General features: G+C 45.9%; 1 protein-coding gene across 5 annotated transcripts in view; it reads left to right on the plus strand.

Annotated features, from left to right (window-relative positions):
- Positions 1-8,712: 8,712 nt before the first annotated feature.
- The window catches only part of Zdhhc20 (zinc finger DHHC-type palmitoyltransferase 20), a 67,392-nt gene continuing 57,362 nt past the window's right edge, over positions 8,713-18,742 (plus strand). For 2 of the 5 annotated variants that reach the window (XM_028870397.2, XM_028870398.2), the window contains exon 1: positions 8,715-8,965. In XM_028870397.2, the coding sequence (XP_028726230.1) occupies positions 8,848-8,965 (118 nt within the window). In that variant the 5' untranslated portion in view covers positions 8,715-8,847. Of the gene's footprint in view, positions 8,966-18,742 lie in introns of all 5 variants that reach the window. The other 3 variants (XM_028870401.2, XM_028870399.2, XM_028870400.2) reach the window with 3 other exon arrangements.

Here is an 18,742-nt window from a genome sequence, read left to right on the forward strand (position 1 = left end):
AAAGAGACATATTTCTAAAATGTCACCAGGGGGCTATTGTAAACCTAATCCTGCCTAAAAAAAAATCACAACCTGCCCCAAAGATGACTTTAAGACAAGGAAGTGGATCTGAAATATTCTCTACACCCCTTGTAAAAGTTAATATCTTTTGGGACACATGGATTACTCACTTAGAAATCAGAGACTATTTGATTGATTGAAACATTAGCCAGAAACCTTCAAACATTCGTTTTACAGTTGCCAAATATTTCTTACCCATATGGCACTGATTCGCAATAAATACTTCTTCCCTTCAAGAACTTCCAAAGTAATAGGCAAGATGATTCATTTCAGTAAGATTCAAAATTACGTTATATACTGAGTTGTGCCTCCCCAAAGATAAGCTGAGGTGGTCACCCCCCAGGAATTAGGAATAATAATCTTGGAAATAATCATTATGCATGTACTAGTTGGGACAAGGTCACTGGAGTAGGGTTCAGCCTTAATCCAGTCTAAAAGACAGCAAGAAAAAGGCAGGAAAATCTGGGCGGTGATGGCACACGCCTTTAATCCCAGCACTTGGGAGGCAGAGCCAGGCGGATCTCTGTGAGTTCGAGGCCAGCCTGGTCTCCAAAGCGAGTTTCCAGGGAAGGCACAAAGCTGCACAGAGAAACCCTGTCTCGAAAAACCAAAAAAAAAAAAAAAAAAAAAAGGCAGGAAAACAAAACACCAGCGTACAATAGAGGTGGATCTTGGAGTGAGACAACTTGTAAGTCAAGTAACGCCAAGGACTGATGGCCACAGCCATAAGCAGGAAGAAACAAAGAGGGATTCTTCCTACATAGTTAAGCAGGAAGAAACAAAGAGGGATTCTTCCTACATAGTTAGGTGTAGATGAATTGCTAAACGGTCTTATTAATAAAAAACTCAGAGCCAGAAATTGGAGTTAACGCCTGAGAGAGATCAGGGAACGAGGGAAAGCTACAGCTAACCTCACCTCAACAACTCCACAGCTTCCAAAGTGAGCTACTTCCTGTCTGCCCACACCTATACACCTTTCTGTTCTGTTCTCTCATTTGCTCTCTCAGCCCAGCTCCATCACTTCCTCTTCCTGCCCAGCTCTGTTACTTCCTGTCTGTACAAACCTCCAGACCTCTATGGTTACTGCTGGGATTAAAGGCATGTATCACCACGCCTCCCTCTGTTCCCAGTGTGGCCTTGAACTCACAGAGATCCAGACAGCTCTCTGCCTCCCAAGTGATAGGATTAAAGGGGTGTGTGCTACCATTGCCTGACTTCTATGTTAATATAGTGGCTGGCTTTTTCCTCTGATCCTCAGGTAAATTTTATTGGGAGACACATTATATTGGGAGGAGGGGACAATATATCACCACAGTTAGGTGTGGCAGAGGACATCTTTTTTTTTTTTTTTTTTTTTTCTGAGACAGGATTTCTCTGTGTAGCTTTGCGCCTTTCCTGGAGCGCCTTTCCTGGAACTCACTCTGTAGTCCAGGCTAGCCTCAAACTCACAGACATCCACCTGTCTCTGCCTCCCGAGTACTGGGATTAAAGGCATGCACCACCACTGCCCAGCTGGCAGAGGACATCTTTAATTCAAGCACCTGGGAGACTGAGGCTGGAGGATTGTCAGTTTGAGGACTATATACTGAGATATTGTCTCAAAATAATAATAAAATCAAATAAATACCAGCAAAAAGTTCTCACTATTCTGTTCCAAGAGAATGTGGTGTAGCAGGAATTTTAAAAGTTCTTATTAATAAAATCAAACCCGAGGCAAGTTATAGGGGTCCATGCTGGTAGATCAGAGAGACAGAAGAAGCCACAGCTATCTCACCTTGCCAGATCCTCAGCTGGTCTTGTTTCCTCAGACTGGAAGCCTCTCTGTCCTCATCCAGAATGAATCTCAGCTGAACTGTGTTGCTCCAAAGCCTGAATGCTTAACCAGCCACATGCTTAACCAGCCAAATTCCGCTAGTTTCTGGTCCTCACGCTTTATATATCTTTCTGCTATCTACCACCACTCCCTGGGATTAAAGGTTGGCTTTCTGGGATTAAAGGCTGGCTTTCTGGGATTAAAGGCTGGCTTTCTGGGATTAAAGGCGTGTCACCATATTTGGCTATTTCCAAAGTGGCCTTGAACTCACAGAGATCCAGAGGGATTTCTATCTCTGGAATGCTAGGATTAAAGGTGTGAGTGCCACCATTTTCTAGCCTTTGTATCTAGTGGCTGTCTGTTCTCTGACCCCAGATAAATTTATTAGAATACACAATACCACCACAATGTGGTCTTCTCTCTTTTTGTCTAAAATTAAAGAAAGCTTATAACTAATACAAGAAAAACTATCTTCAATAAGTATATGCAATATACAGTCAAGATTACATTAATGATGTCTAGTCCATTAACATTTGACAGATTCAGATAAAAACTCCATTATATATATATTAACAATGTCCAGTCCAGTAACATCTGATAAACTCAGACCAAAAAATTTTCATTACTTATCTTATTTAAAACAAGTAGTTCCTTTTTAAAAGTAGATTCCATAATCTCCCTTTTTATCTTATGATATCCATATTCTCTCTTTTTTCTTTTCATAATAGATTCAGTAGTCTACCTTTTGTTATTTTTATATCTTCCCCTTTTTCTTTAGTGTAGATTCAATGATCTACCTATTTATCCTATTATTTCTTTATCTTTTTTCTCAGAGTAGATTCGATGATCTATCTCATATCTATATTCTCTTTTTATCTTTTTTCTCAGAGTAGATTCGATGATCTATCTCATATCTATATTCTCTTTTTCTTTTTGCTTTCTAGGGGTGAAGATATCTTTAGGGAATCTTGAAAAGAAAATTTTTGGGTTAATCGTCAAGTTCTGTATCATTTGTCCATTCTCTGCATAAAAGGAAAGTTCAGGGCTTGTTTCAAGTCCTTGTTCGAGTAGTCTGTCAGGCTGTATCATCTCAGCTAGTCCTCTCGAAATTGTCCTGACCAGTTTGTAGTCCAAAGTCGATTTTTCCATGGTGTTAATCGGCTTAATGGCTTTATCATAGTCCATGTGGAATCATCATTGTAGGATCCTGTCATCTTTTTGAAGATTTCAAAGTCACTGTTAGGCATGGTCATGGTTTCCTGCAGACTTTTTTTTTTTTTTTTTTTTTTTTTTTTTTTTTTTTTTGCCTCCTCTGTGGTTTGGAGCAATCACAGTCTGATAAATGTCTGTCTTTCGGAACCATGAACATTCTTCCCTAGAACAGAAAATCTTCACAGCAATTTTTCCCCACCATTTTTCTTGCCAAACTTTTCCAAACTGACCTTTGCCGATGCTTTCTTGTAACACGATGGTCCTGGCAATTCTTCTCTGAACCAGCAGCAGTAAACCCTTTGTCCCAGGTAGCAGCATCACCGCAGTCACCAACACGATGAGAAGGAGCTGGCAACGTGGAGCAGTAGCCACTGCCTCCATGGTCCCACCACTGTTTGTGGTTCAGTCCAGGCCAAAGCTTCTCCCAAGCCTCCTAGGCGGATCCTACTGCCTCTGTCTCCTTCAGCAAATCCTACTGGTGTGCGCCACCACAACCGGCTGAGTGTAGCTTGGGTCTGAGCTGTGGCTCACAAGGCCACAGGCAAACAGCTTTTTCATGAATTCGTAACACGAACGTTGGGCGCCAGATGTAGCAGGAATTTTAAAAGTTCTTATTAATAAAATCAAACCCGAGGCAAGTTATAGGGGTCCATGCTGGTAGATCAGAGAGACAGAAGAAGCCACAGCTATCTCACCTTGCCAGATCCTCAGCTGGTCTTGTTTCCTCAGACTGGAAGCCTCTCTGTCCTCATCCAGAATGAATCTCAGCTGAACTGTGTTGCTCCAAAGCCTGAATGCTTAACCAGCCACATGCTTAACCAGCCAAATTCCGCTAGTTTCTGGTCCTCACGCTTTATATATCTTTCTGCTATCTACCACCACTCCCTGGGATTAAAGGTTGGCTTTCTGGGATTAAAGGCTGGCTTTCTGGGATTAAAGGCTGGCTTTCTGGGATTAAAGGCGTGTCACCATATTTGGCTATTTCCAAAGTGGCCTTGAACTCACAGAGATCCAGAGGGATTTCTATCTCTGGAATGCTAGGATTAAAGGTGTGAGTGCCACCATTTTCTAGCCTTTGTATCTAGTGGCTGTCTGTTCTCTGACCCCAGATAAATTTATTAGAATACACAATACCACCACAATGTGGTCTTCTCAATACCTTGGCTTAGACTTTTTCGCTTCCAGAACTTAGAGTATCCATTTCTATTGTTTTAGGCCTCTAGTTCAGTGATTCTCAACCTATGGGCCACAACTCCTTGGACAAATCTTAAATTTCCAAAAATATTTACATTAGGATTCATAGCACCAGGAAAATCACAGTTATGAAGCAGCAACAAAAATAAATTTATGTTTAGGGGTCACCACAACATGAGGAACTGTAATAAAAGTGTCTCGGTATTAGGAAGGTTGAGAACCACTGCTCTAGCTTATGTGGTCTATTATGTCTGCGTAGCTAGTGTTATATGTAGAGGGCCAGTAAGTCCTTAGTGAATGTATGTTGTTGACATGGGCACAGCCATGTAAGGACCTAAGCTTCAGCTCCATGAGACTGACAAAGCCCTCCCTGGGCAGGGCTCAGAAGGATGGCAAAGCTTCCTCTGGTTAGAGTAAAAATGTTGACAGTGTGAATAGAAAATGTCCACTGTAATCCGCACCCCCCCACAAGATGTCAATGGCCTGAAGACTGCTCCCCTACAGAGATTAGTTAAACCTGCCTTCTTGTTCAGCTGTATGCCATAACCTGCCTCTCTGTTCAACTGTATGTAATGGCCCTTCTTCCTGTGCTCAGCTGTATGCAATAACCTGCCTCTGATCAACACACACTGAGTTTCGAGGGTGTGGTGGTTTGTCTAGGAATGGGCCCCACTGGGTTATATATTTAAATGCTTGGTCATTAGGGAGTAGCACTACTTGAGAGGGATTAGGAGGTGTGACTTTGGAATAGGTGTGACCTTATTGGAGGCAGTGTGTCATTGTCCGAGGGTTTTGAGGTTTCAAGGGCCCAAGCCAGGCCCAGTGGCTTTTTCTCCTCCTGCTGCCTGCTGATCCAGATGTAGATCTCTCAGCTCCTTCTCCAGCACCAAGTCTGCCTTTGTGCCTCTATGCTCCCCACCATGATGATAATGGACTAAACCTCTGAATTAATTAAATTAAATGTTTTCCTTTATATGATTTGCCATGGTCATGGTATCTCTTCACACCAATAGAGCATTGACTCAGATATAGGGTGCTGAGTCTTCTCTATCAGTGAGCCAAGACCACCCAATCTCAGCTCTTTTGTATAGCTATCCTTTATTTATCCCCTTGATGCCCCATGTGGTCGTTTGAAGATAATTGACTTCCATAAGCTCATAGGCAGTGGCACTATTAGGAGACGTGGCTTTGTTGGAGTAGGTGTGGTCTTGTTGGAGGAAGTGTGTCACTGTGGAGGCGGGCTTTTCGGTCTCATCTATGCTCAAGCCACACCCAGTGTCTCAGACCACTTCCTCTTGCTTGTGAGTCAAGACGTAAGAACTCCTAACTCCTTCCCCAGCATCATATCTGCCTGCATGCTGCCTTACTTCCCTCCATGGTGATAATGGACTGAACCTCTGAACCGTAGGCTGCCACCTCAGTTAAATGTTTTCCTTTATAATAGTTGCCGTGGTCATGGTGTCTCTTCACAGCAAAGGAAACCCTAAGACACCTCAATTAGGCCAATCCCCAAAGCTGTGCAGGTCCCAGAAGTTATAAGCGAAATGACATAACGAGAGAAATTATTTCTGTTTTACAGAGAAGCTGTGAAGGGCGTAACCTTCAACACAGTTTTATATAGCGGGACGGCAGGAGGAAAAGGGCGTCATTGACTACATGCCAATCCTGGTCCTCAGACAGCACTTTTTGTTGTTTTTTGAGACAGGATTTCTCTGTTGTAGCCTTGACTATCCTGGAATTCACTCTGTAGACCAGGCTGGCCTTGACTTCACAGAGAACTGCCTGCTTCTGCCTCCCAAGTGCTGGGATTAAAGGTGTGCACCACCACTGCCTGGCTTTTTTTTTTTAATTTTTTTTATTTTATGTGCATTAGTGTGACGGTGTCAGATCCCCTGGAACTGGATTACAGACAGCTGTGAGCTGCCATGTGGGTGCTGAGAATCAAACCCAGGTCCTCTGGAAGAGCAGCCAGTGCTTTTAACCATGGAGCCAATTCTCCAGCTCCTACAGCATCCTTTTTTTTTTTTTTTTTTTTTTTTTTGAGACAGGCTTTCTCTGTGTAGCTTTGGGCCTTTCCTGGAACTCACTTGGTAGCCCAGGCTGGCCTTGAACTCACAGCGATCCGCCTGGCTCTAGAATTGACATAAAAACTAGTATTAAGAATGCTGTAAGCTGCGCCACCACCGCCCAGTTTACAGCATTTTTTTTTTTTTTTTTTTTTTGGTTTTTCGAGACAGGGTTTCTCTGTGTAGCTTTGCGCCTTTCCTGGAACTCACTTGGTAGCCCAGGCTGGCCTCGAACTCACGGAGATTCGCCTGCCTCTGCCTCCCGAGTGCTGGGATTAAAGGCGTGCGCCACCACCGCCCGGCTACAGCATTCTTAATACTAGTTTTTATGTCAATTCTAATTCTACCATAGCCACCCCACATACACACACACATCTCACTGGGGTTTGAACCTATTGCCAGACCTGTACTTGAAGTGGTCCCCCACTTGGCTACACCCCTAGCCTCCAGATTCCATGTTGACTCTTACTTTGAAGCAGTCTTTCTGGAAAACTGTCTGAATTTTAAGCACCTTAGTGTCAACTTTGCCACTAATATGTAGTCAGAACATTGAGGCCAGGCTATTTCACACATTTTATTATTTCAAACAGTAGTATGTGGCAGTTAAATATTAATACTCACTTTACTAAGTCTTTATCATACTATAAAAGCAGTTGCCTAGCTGGGCGGTGGTGGTGCACGCCTTTAATCCAGCACTCGGGAGGCAGAGGCAGGCCGATCTCTGTGAGTTCAAGGCCAGCCTGGTCTACAGAAAAACCAAAAAAAAAAAAAAAAAAAAAAAAAAAAAAAAAAAAAAAAAAAAGCAGTTGCCTTCTTCCTGGAGACTTTAGTGAATAGTAGCTAACTAAAATCTCACTCTAAAACCCAAATTGCTATGATAGCAGCAGTAACTGGCATTAAGAATGTTGTTCGAAGGCTGGAGAGAAGCTCTTTTGCTCTTGTAGAGGACTAAGGTTCAGTTCCCAGCACCTACTTAGTGGTTCTTAATTGTCTGTAACTCCAGTTCTAGGATTCTGATGCCCAGTTCTGGTCTCCTCAGTACCAGGCACCCATGTGATGTACAGACATACCTGCAGATAACACACTCAAAAACTAAAAGAAAAAAAAATGTAATAATTAAGACAGGGTTGCACACTATGTAGTTCTTAGCTGGCCTAAAACTCAGAGAGAGCCGGGCGGTGGTGGCACACGCCTTTAATCACGGCACTGGGGAGGCAGAGCCAGGCAGAGTTCAAGGCCAGCCTGGTCTACAGCGCGAGTTCCAGGATCAGCTCCAAAGCTACACACCTTGTCTCGAGAAACAAACACAAACAAACCTCACAGAGATCCACCTGCCTCTTCCTCCTGAGTGCACTGGGATTAAAGGCCTGGGTCACCATGCCCAGTGCCAAATAAATTAAATAAATAATAAATAAACCTTAAAACAAAACATGCCGTCTGGATCCAGTGAGATGCAGTGTGGGAAACCTGACAAGTTTGATCCTAGTACCCACATGGTGAAGGAGAAAAAATCACTCCAGTAAAATGTCCTCAGATCCACCCTCTCCACCCCGCCCCACCCCCGACACACACCTGAGCTGGTTCATGGGCGTCCACATACAAAGCAAATAAATGAATGCACTACTCTTTTTCTAGAATGTCTGAACGATTGCGCATTATGACGCTTCACAGCAAGGCTTCTAGATTCTACCAAGATTACACTCATTGCTTAGCAATCTCCAGCAGTAAATAAATTTGAAAATTCAGCGCCCAGAAAGGGCTGTTTATATATTCCACTTTCACAATGTAACCTTAAATGTGGGTTCCAAATCAAACTGATCGGCTGCACATATGGCTTCCACCTTGAATCACAGGCGCCTATCAGTTCAAACAAAACAAGGGGAAGAAGGGCGGGGTGAGGACCAAACTGTCTCGGGGATTCTTCATTGAAGACACATCAGACTCATAGGAGTCTTGTATTTTAATTATTTATAATGCTTTTCTCTCTCGCACGTTAGAGTGGGGCATGGCATTATATAAAAAGAACCAAACTTGTCTGGGTCCTAAAGACCCCAGGGGAAGAATTTTACACAGAAGGCCAAGGCACACAGGGCGGCTAAGGATTCATTCCCCTCCCCATGCGCATCCCCATCCCTCACATCACCCAGTCCTGGAGGCCCTCCCACACCTCTAACACTCGCCCCTCTTTTCCACCCAGACCCCACCCCAAATCCCGTGGGCGGGCCCGAGCAGAAGCCCCGCCCCAGCCTCAGGCCCCGCCTCCTTCGGCCGGGAAGCCCCACCCCCTACGGGGAGAGCCCGGCGGCGGGCTAGGGGCGGGGCGGCGGGATGCGGGGCGGGGGCGGGTCCGGGTCGGGCTCCCGGAGGGGCGGAGTTGCGGCGTCGCCCTACGCCTCCGCTCGCAGCAGCGGTGCCTCGGGGGAGGGGGAGCTGGTGGAACAGCGGCGGGGGTCTGGGCGCCGTGCAGAATCGTGGGGAGCGGGACCAGGTCACCGGAGGAACATGGCGCCCTGGACACTCTGGCGCTGCTGCCAGCGCGTGGTGGGCTGGGTTCCGGTGCTCTTCATCACCTTTGTGGTCGTCTGGTCCTACTACGCGTACGTGGTGGAGCTGTGCGTGTGTGAGTACCGGAGGCGCGGGCGGCGGGCCGGGCGGCGGGAGGCAGGCCGAGGCTGCGGCGCCGCGGGCCAGTCGTGGGGTCCGGCCTGCGTTTCCCCGCCGGTGGGCTCCCTGGCCGAGGGTTCTGGCCCCGGTGGGCGCCCTGTCTGTGGGTTCCGGCCCGCGGTTCCCCGCTGGTGAGCTCCCCGTCCGAGGGTTCCGGCCCGCGGCTCGCTGCTCGTGGGGTCCCGAATTCGGGCCTGCGCGCCGCCCACGTCCCCGAGCTTCCGGGTGGCTGCAGTCGCCCTGGGGCTCCTGCCCTTCTATGACGGAATGTTCACAAAGGCTTTTCCTTTGGAACTGGAGAAATCGCCCTTCCTAGGTGGGTTTGTAGGGTCAATTTGGCTTTAGAAACAACAACAAACGACAAAGAAATCTTGTTTCTCCCAGATTGTTTCTCTCCAAACTGCGCGAGAAGCGCGCGGCCTTCGGGCTGGAGAAGGAGGTGTGTCTCCCAGGTCTGCAGTGAGGGCTCAGCCCGGGGACAGGGAGAGCCAGCCTGTCATTTGGGCTGTATTTGACCGTTTTTAAAGTTCATTCCGAATGTCAGGGCTGACCTTATACAAAATGTTGTTTTGAGGCACGAAGAATTGAACGAGAGGTGCATAGCACCATTAGCTTTTTCTTGGCTGTTTGTTTTGAAGGTTTGTATTTCCATACCTTTAGTTTTAGGGCTTTGCTTTATTTTTACTTTTGCTGCTTCCCCTATTTAATTTTTACCATGTAGTTCTTATCTGGTTTCCTGGAATAAAGCAATCGCATCACATTATACTAAAAGGACTTAAGCTATTGGTTCAGATAGGTTGTCTTTAACGTGGAAAGAAATTCTTTGTTATCAAAACAGCCGCATTATCAAATGAAAATCCAGGAGAAAGCAGTCCGCTGGTTTCCCAAAAATGATGTGGTTTTAATTTTCAGACAGCCCTCATTTATCTGAAGGACAGCCATTCTTTTGGGGAAATAAATAAATAAATAAAAGAATGAAAAAAAAAAAAACAAAGATGGTAGACTCTGGACATCAGTTGTGGCTCTGGAGTCGGTCAGTTTTGAATCAAGACTTGTTTAAAGCTTGGGCTCTGGGAGTTGGGGAGGTGGCTCAGAGGTTAAGAGCACCAGCTGCTCTTCCAGAGGTCATGAGTTCAATTCCCAGCAACCACCTGGTGGCTCACATCCCTCTGTAATGCATTCAGGTGCCCTCTTCTGGTCTGCATTGCAGGCATAAATGCAGGCAGAACACTGTATACATAATAAGTAAATCTTAAATAAATTTTAGAAAAAGCTCGGAGTTCTGTACATAGAAAAAGGCCCTGAGGTATTTATTTTTGGTGTTTTGAGACAAGATTTCTCTGTGTAAGTGCTCTGGCTATCCTGGAACTCTCTGTAGACAGACAGGCCTGGAACTCACAGAGATCCAGCTGAAAGAATGAGATATGCTCCCCTTCCTCCACCCTCACCCTCACCCCCACCTCTTCCCCACCCAGGTTTTTAAATGACAACATCCTTAAGAAAAGGACCGCTCCTCAGAATATTTGATTTAGAAGAAACAGTGTGAACCTGCCATCTTAGCTCTTGGAAGACTGAGGTCCAGGCTAGCCTGGGCTACATAGGCCCTGTCTTAGAATAAAACAGCTGGGGCTTTAATTTCAGCACCAAGGAGGCAGGCACAGGCATATCTTTATGAGATTGAGGCCAGCCTGATGTACATAGTGAGTTCCAGGACAGACAGTGATGTAGAAATCCTGTCTCTCAACAAAACAAAAATAATTTATTTTTTTTGTATTATATATAAGGGTGCATATGGGTCAAGGTTCATTTGTGGAGGTCAGAGGTCATCTTTGTGGAGTCAGTTTTCTCCTTCCACCGTTATGTGGGGTCCTGAGATGGAGCTCAGGATATCAGTCCTGCATGTCAGTTACTTTACCTGCTGAGCCGGCTCATTGGCCCGAACAAAACAGTATTTTTTAGTTATCTCTGTAGCTATGCTCAGAATAAATTATGGAATGCCTTTCCAAATTTTACGTTTGTTGAGTGTAATGACCTAGACTCATCCTTTTGAATACCAAAATGTTTGCTAAAATTGTTGAGTCAATTAGAATTGACTAGATTTAAATATTTCTTTTGTTTTTTTGAGAAGGAGGTTTCTCCCTGTAGCTCTGGCTGCCCTGGAACTTGCTCTGTAGGCCTGGAACTCAGAGATTCGCCTGCCTCTGCTGGGATCAGAGGTGCTGCCACCACCGCCACCACCGCCACCACCGCCACCACCGCCTCCACCGCCACCCAGCACTCTTTTTTTTTTTTTTTAAGATTTATTTATTATGTATACTGTGTTCTGTCTGCATGTATGCCTACAGGCCAGAAGAAGGCACCAGATCTCATTACAGATGGCTGTGAGCCACCATGTGGTTGCTGGGAATTGAACTCAGGACCTCTGGAAGAGCAGCCAGTGCTCTTAACCTCTGAGCCATCTCTCCAGCCCTGGCACTCTTATTAGTTAAAATTCCTGAAGGAACACTAAAAATGTAAATTAGGTTCAGATTGCACAGCCTCACTTGAAAATAGTTTTGGGGTTTATTGTTGTTGTTTTTTCAAGACAGGGTTTCTTCTCTGTGTAGTTTTGGTGCCTGTCCTGGAACTCAAGCCCAGGCTGGCCTCGAACTCACAGGGATCCGCCTGCCTCTGCCTCCCGAGTGCTGGGATTAAAGGCGTGCGCTACCACCGCCCGGCCAATTCTTTTATTTTTAAAGTGTGTGTGTGAGTGTGTGTAATCTGACTTTTAGGAATTGGTTCTCAGTTTCTCCCTTGTGGCTTGGAGGTGGTTGAGCTCAGAGAATCAGGCTGGCAGCAAGCCCCTTGACCCACTTCTGCCTCTTCAAATAGAGGGAATGAACGTGAATAGAGGGGTGCCGTGTGTTAATCAGCATAGAGGGAGCGTTTCCTTTCCTCCTTTCTCCCAGTATCTCAGAACATAGTGTGTCTACAGATGGAGGAGACTGAGCCCTGTGGAAGGACATACTTAGAACAACATTGACTGTGAAGTGATTCAGCTAAGCTCCTGCCTTTCAGAGTGGAGAAGTAGAGAACCAGGAATAATACCGAGTTTTAGTTTTAGATTGGAATTCCCTTTTGATTTTCTGTCTTTTTCTTTCCCCAAGCTGATATTTGAGAATGCTGGTTTAGACACCATGGCCTGTCTGCTTGCTTGCTGTGTTGGAGTCCAAGCCCAGAGCCTTCCTTCCATGTGGAACACTATTCATCCAGTCTCAGTTGTTTTCCTAGCTGGATTGTTTTTAAGATATTGCTAGTGTGCCAGTTTTGCTGTTACGCTGCTGAGTGTCAGGATTAGATGTACTGTCTACGAGAAGGAGGCCCCACATCATCATCTCGTGCAGTGTAGATGGTTAGCACCTCATGCTCCTCCTGTAAGCTTAGAAGCAGTGCAGATTTAGGTGTTCCTAGAGTATGGAGCACATCCTCTGAAATACTGAAATAAGAGGTCATCAGTAAAAGCAACTATTTCAGGATAGGTTTCTATAAAATAGAGGTCCAGATCCTGAAAATTAGCATCTTAAAACAAAAAAGCAATTTTTAGTGGTTGGCCCTTTTAAAATTTTGTTCATTTTGATACAAAGGCCTGACTTTGTAGTTCAGGGTGGCCCCAAACTCACTGTAGCCCCCCTGCTTCCCCTGAGTGCTGGGATTATAGGCTGTGTCCCCATGCTCAGCCTGTATTTTGTTCTTTCAAGAGATAACTGGTCTATTTCCTGCAAGTATTTAAAAATCGTTGTTATGATTGTGCTGGATGGTTTCATGTCAGTTTGACACAAGCTAAAGTCATCTGAGAGGAGGGAACCTCAGTTAAGATGCCTCTATAAGATCATACCCCATGCAAGCCTGTAGGGAGTTTTCTTTCCTTTCCTTTTTTGGTTTTCTGAGACAGGGTTTCTCTGTGTGGCCCTGGCTGTGCTGGAACTCACTCTGTAGACTATGCTGGCCTTGAGTGGGGGTAGGGGGTGGGAATGGGGTGTTGGTGGGGTGTTCTTAATTAGTGATTGATGAGGGAGGGCCCAGCCTGTTGTGGGTGGTGTTAACCCTGGGCTGGTGGTCCTGGGTTCTGTAATAAAGCAGGCTGAGCAAGCCATGGGGAGCAAGCCAGTTATCAGCTCCCCTCCATGGCCTCTGTGTCAGCTTCAGCTCATGCATCCAGGCTCCTACCCTGTTTGAATTCTTGTCCTGACTCCCTTCAGCGATGAACTAGGATGTGAAAGTGTAAGACAAATAAACCCTTTCCTCCCCAAGTTGTTTTTCGCATTAGTGTTTCATCATAGCAGTAGTAATCTTAACTAAGACAATGGCCATAATTAATACCAGGTACGCATACTCAATGTACTTTTTTTTTTTGAGGTAGGCTCTCACTATCTAGCTCTGGTTAGCCTGCAACTCTTTATATAGACCAGGCTGAGATCCACCTGCCCCTGCCTCATGAGTGCTGAGATCAAAGATGTGTTGGAGCCTTTCATATCTTGCCCTAACGTTATTCCTTTGCCCCCGCCCCCAGCTCTATTGAATCTTTATTTATTTATTATGTATACAGTGTTCTGCCTGTACGACAGAAGAGGGCACCAGATCTCATTACAGTTGGTTGTGAGCCACCATGTGGTTGCTGGGAATTGAACTCAGGACCTCTGGAAGAGCAGTCGGTACTCTTAACCACTGAGCCATCTCTCCAGCGCTAGATTGAATCTTTTAAAGCCAAAGTCGGGATTATTTGGGCCCTGCTTCACAATCTCCAGCAGCTCTCCAGCTTGCTTAGTGAATTCTGCCGTCCCCATGGCCTACTGTCTTGACTTTGTTTCTTATGCTTTGGACAAATAAACTACCTGTCGGCCCAGGCGTGGTTACCGGAGGACCCTTCTGCATCCTCTTCCTGCTTGGAATGCTGCCCCTCCCTGTGGAGAGGTCTCTGTTTACAGCTCTGCTCAGTCACCTGAGGAGGGCATTTCTGACGTCCCTCTCTACTGTAGATGCCTCCTCCTTCACCACTCTTTAGCCTCAGGCCCCCTGACAGTTGTGCGGCTCACCTGAGCACTGCTTCATGCTGTATCTCTCGAGCCTAAGCGAGGAAAAATACAGCAGGACCGGGAGGGGGCCTTCCAGCCTCACCAGGCTTTTTTTTTTAGACACTGATACAGAGACAGAGGAAATTGGGGTTCCCTCTTTGGGGTTCTTAGTCTCTTCAATAAAAGAATTCAAGAATGAACTCAGGTAGAAGCACATGACAGAATTGATTGTTTCAAGAGAAATTACAGGGCAGGCAGGCTGGAAACCGCAGCGGTCTCCTGGAGGAGGCAGCCGGAGGGCACACAACATGACCCTGAGGAAGGGTCGGGAAGCCGTGATGTTGACGTGAAAGCCCAGACTTAAGGAGAGCATGCGTAGGAAAGAGGTAGAAAGAAGAAAAGTCCCGCTGCTCTGGAGACTTGAGAGAACTCAGTACTTCAGAAAGTCGCAGACTAGGACCCTACTGCGGGCCTGCCACCCTTAAGTTAGGGGCCGGATTCTGACAAAGAATAATCGAGTATCTCATTAGAGAACCACTTCCTTCTGTCTCTTTCGCATGGCTTAACGTGAGTGGGGTGGTCCTTTAGCCAGTGACTGAACCTGCCCAGCTTGAATGTTAGGTCTCCACCCAGGCCGGAAACTCCACTTCTACCTTGGAAGTTGTTTCTATTCTTAACAACATAGCCTCAAGAAAGACAAATACAGGGTCTTACTGTGTAGCCTGCTAGCGTGGAACTCGCTGTGTAGACCAAGCTGGCCTTCAGCTCACAGAGATCACCTCCTGAGCAGTGGGATTAAAGTGAAGGGCACACCCTGATCTTCCCCAAATTTGAAAGCAGTGTCTGTCATTAGTTGGTGGTTAGGGGCACGTGACAACTTTGTTTCCTTTGAGTTGTTGAGCGTCTAAACCTGCTCCAAGTGGTCTGTTTTTAAAATGACATATTCTAGTGAATGGACAGATACATTGGCAGTGGAACAGAATGCCATATTTCGTAAAAGACAATACTTCACATCTAGAAGAGAGTGAAGGCAGCGCCTCAAATCCTGGAGGAAAGGATGGGATAAGCGCTTGAGTATCTGGAAAGAAAATCAGTCCTGAGCCTCACTGTTAAGGATTGATTACACATGGATAAGATCTCACTTTGTGTGTGTGTGTGTGTGTGTGTGTGTGTGTGTGTGTGTGTGTGTGTCCGTCCGTCTGTCTGTCCGTGTGTCTGTCCCCTCAGCGATTGTCTGTCTTGTCTTCTGCAGTGCTGGGCCTGTGGCCTGCTTTGCAGGCACTGTTACTCTCCTTCATGATTCTCCTAGCATCCCTCTCCTCACACTTCTCATTATTCCCCTCTGTCCTCAGAGAGTTCATTTCTGCTGTCATGTTTGAACCTTCAATGAGAGAAAACATTTGTCTTTCTGGTTTGCTTAATTTGCATGATGTGATTATCTCCTTTTCTCCACACAGCAGAACTTCCTTCTTCCTCCTCTTCCTCCTCCACCATCCAGTCAAGGTTGCACATTAAAGATGGGCATGGCAGTCCTTGCCTGCAGTCTCAGCACTCAGGCAGAGACAGGGCTGTGAGTTCAAGGCCAGCTTGCAGGTAGTGCTGCAAGCGCAGTTTGTGAGTTAGGCCGTGAGCACAGACAGGCCAGTCTGCTGCAGAGCAGGTCCGCGGCTCATGAAGCAGAGTCAGTGTGAGCATGTGCAGATCAATAGAAGGGCTCATGCATTACAGCTGTTCCTCTCCAGGGCCTGAAGTGTTCCTCAGTCTGTGTGTCTGACTCTGGCATTTAAAAAAAAACCCAGGCATGATGTAGGGTGTCCTTCCGTTTGGGTTTATCTTTAGTTTCCCCGTGATCAGATCACACTTGAGCAGGAAAGGTGCAGAAGTGATGCTGTGTCATTGTTAATAACTTGGGTCACCACTTGAGAGATGACGTCTGCCCAGTTTTTCGTCTATTAAAGGTGCAGTTTCCCTCTGTAATTGGTGTTCTGGTAGACTCAGTTCCAGTTATACAGATTTGCCTTCGAGGAAGGACCGGCTCTCAGCAGCCGTGGCAAGTGCTGTCCGCCGGCAGCAGCCAACTCCTTCCATGTGACTGGCCTCACCCAAGGTCACAGCCTTCCTGGCACAACCTGCTCGCCCCGCCCAGTGCCTGAGGGAGGCGGGGGCGGGGCTGGTCCCTGCAGAGCGCCTTGCCTCCTCATTGCAGCCTATGCTGCAGTTCAGGCTGCCCCTGGGCCCGGTCCACTTTGCTTCCCCTTTCTGTCCTGTCACGTTTCCCCTAGAAAATGGGCTGCACCTCAGATCTGTCTCAGCACCCGCCTTATGCCCGAGTCAGGGTTTCTATTGCGGCAATGAAGTAACCATCATGTCCAAAAGCAGCAGCTTGGGGAGGAAAGGGTTTATTTGACTTACACATCCACCATAGAAAGAAGTCAGGGCAGGAACTCCTGAGGCAGGAATCCAAGCAGAGGCCAACGAGGAACACTTTCACTGCCTCACTCAGCTCCTACATCAGTCACAACTTAAGAAAATATCCTACAGACTTAGTGCAGGCCAGTCTTACACAGGCAGTTTCCCAGCTGTGGTTCCCTCTTCTCATATTAGTCTAGCTTATGTCAGATTGGCAAGTAATAATAACAATAAAATATAAAAACAGCTAGCACAACATTGAATTCCACAGAACTCAACCTAAGCGCTGAAACTAAACCCTCTATTCCTGGTACTTTCATTGGATTCCTTGTAGCATCCTATGACAATTCTCGCTTGAAAAAAAACAATGGCTCCCAAATGGTGGTTTTTCTTGTTGTTGTTGTTTTTTTTTTTTTTTTTTTTAAGATTTATTTATTTATGTATACAGTGTTCTGCCTGCATGGCAGAAGAGGGCACCAGATCTCATTATAGAATGTTGTGAGCCACCATGTGGTTGCTGGGAATCGAACTCAGGACCTCTGGAAGAACAGCCAGCTCTTAACCTCTGAGCCATCTCTCCAGCCCTTTTTTTTGTTTTTGTTTTTGTTTTTTTGAGACAGGGTTTCTCTGTGTAGCTTTGTGCCTTTCCTGGAACTCACTTTGTAGACCAGGCTGGCCTCGAACTCACAGAGATCCACCTGGCTCTGCCTCCCAAGTGCTAGGATTAAAGGCGTGCACCACCACTGCCTGGCCGGCGATTTTTCTAATGCCATAATTTTGTCTACATTTATTAGCTAGAATTCTATTGGCAGGAATGAATTATCTTCCTATGTATTTGGGGTGTGTGTGTGTGTGTGTGTGTGTGTGTGTGTGTGTGTGTGTGTGTAGACAGAGGATGACTTGTTGGAGTCAGTTCTGGTTTTGCCATGTTGGGTCACAAGTGCCTTTACTCATTACGCCAACTTGCTGGTCCAGCCTCCCTGTTCAGTTGATGCATTTGTTAACATGAGTGCACAGTCCTGAGTCCCATTTTATGAGTTATAGTCTAGTATTTATTTTGTTGCCTAAATTGTCCCAGATTTGGCCAGTAGGAGCCCCATTCCCTGGGTTCTGCACCCTCATTTTGAGTACTTTCTTTCTGCCACCATAGCTTTTAAGGTTCATTTGGTACTTTTCCTGCCATTGGAATTGGCTGTTTCAAAGTGGACCTACTCTGATTTTTAAAAAAAAAAAATATTCAAGCCCTAAAAGAAACTATAAGTGGATAATCTCTAAGGAGACACCAGTGAAAGCCCCCCTCCCCCACACTGTAGCTTAGAATTGCCAAGTCCGATAGGCAAAACTGGAAATAGGTAGACATAACTAGTTCATAGGAAAAAAGGAAAACGGCTTGTAAACATATGATGCTCATGCTCATTTGCAAATGCAGATTGTAAAATTACCCTGCAGCACCAAGAGTTTGAAAACACTCTGACTGAAAAGAGACAGGGTGCAGTGCTTTGCTTAAAGGAGTGTAAAATCCTTCAAAGATTTTTGGGAAAAGCTAAAAATACAACAGGCATGCACTTTTAGTTCAGTAATCCTGCTGTGAGGATTCTGCACGGAACATAAGCTTCCATAAATAAATGGCACACTTACAGGGTTATTTATTGTGTGTTTTAATAACAAGAGATTGGCGGCAACCCAGACGTCCACTCACGGAAGCCTGATAGTAAAACAGAACACCCACATGATGGAAAACTGCAGTGCTTAAAAAAAAAAAGATTGCCGGGCGGTGGTGGCGCACGCCTTTAATCCCAGCACTCGGGAGGCAGAGGCAGGCGGATCTCTGTGAGTTCGAGGCCAGCCTGGGCTACCAAGTGAGTTCCAGGAAAGGCGCAAAGCTACACAGAGAAACCCTGTCTCGAAAAACCAAAAAAAAAAAAAAAAAAAAAAAAAAAAAAAAAAAAAAAGATTATTGCTAATGTGTAGTGATTGCTAGAGTATCTAAGACATTTCATAAGTCATCTGGCCTGGTCTCAAAAAAAGTACCATCCTTTTTTTGTTTTTGTTTTTCGAGACAGACCTCACTTTCCTGGAACTCACTTTGTAGGTCAGGCTGGCCTCAAACTCAGAGATCTGACTTCCTCTGCCTCCATCACCATCCTAGCTGGGTGTATTGGCACAAGCTTTTAATCCCAGCACTCAGGAGGCAGAGGCAGGTGGAGCTCTGTGAGTTCGAGGCCACAGTGAGACCCTCAGAGAGTGTCTACAATGAAACCAGTTTGCTGGAG

The sequence above is a fragment of the Peromyscus leucopus genome, chromosome 9 (assembly GCF_004664715.2).
Source record: "Peromyscus leucopus breed LL Stock chromosome 9, UCI_PerLeu_2.1, whole genome shotgun sequence".
Classification (NCBI taxonomy): domain Eukaryota; kingdom Metazoa; phylum Chordata; class Mammalia; order Rodentia; family Cricetidae; genus Peromyscus; species Peromyscus leucopus.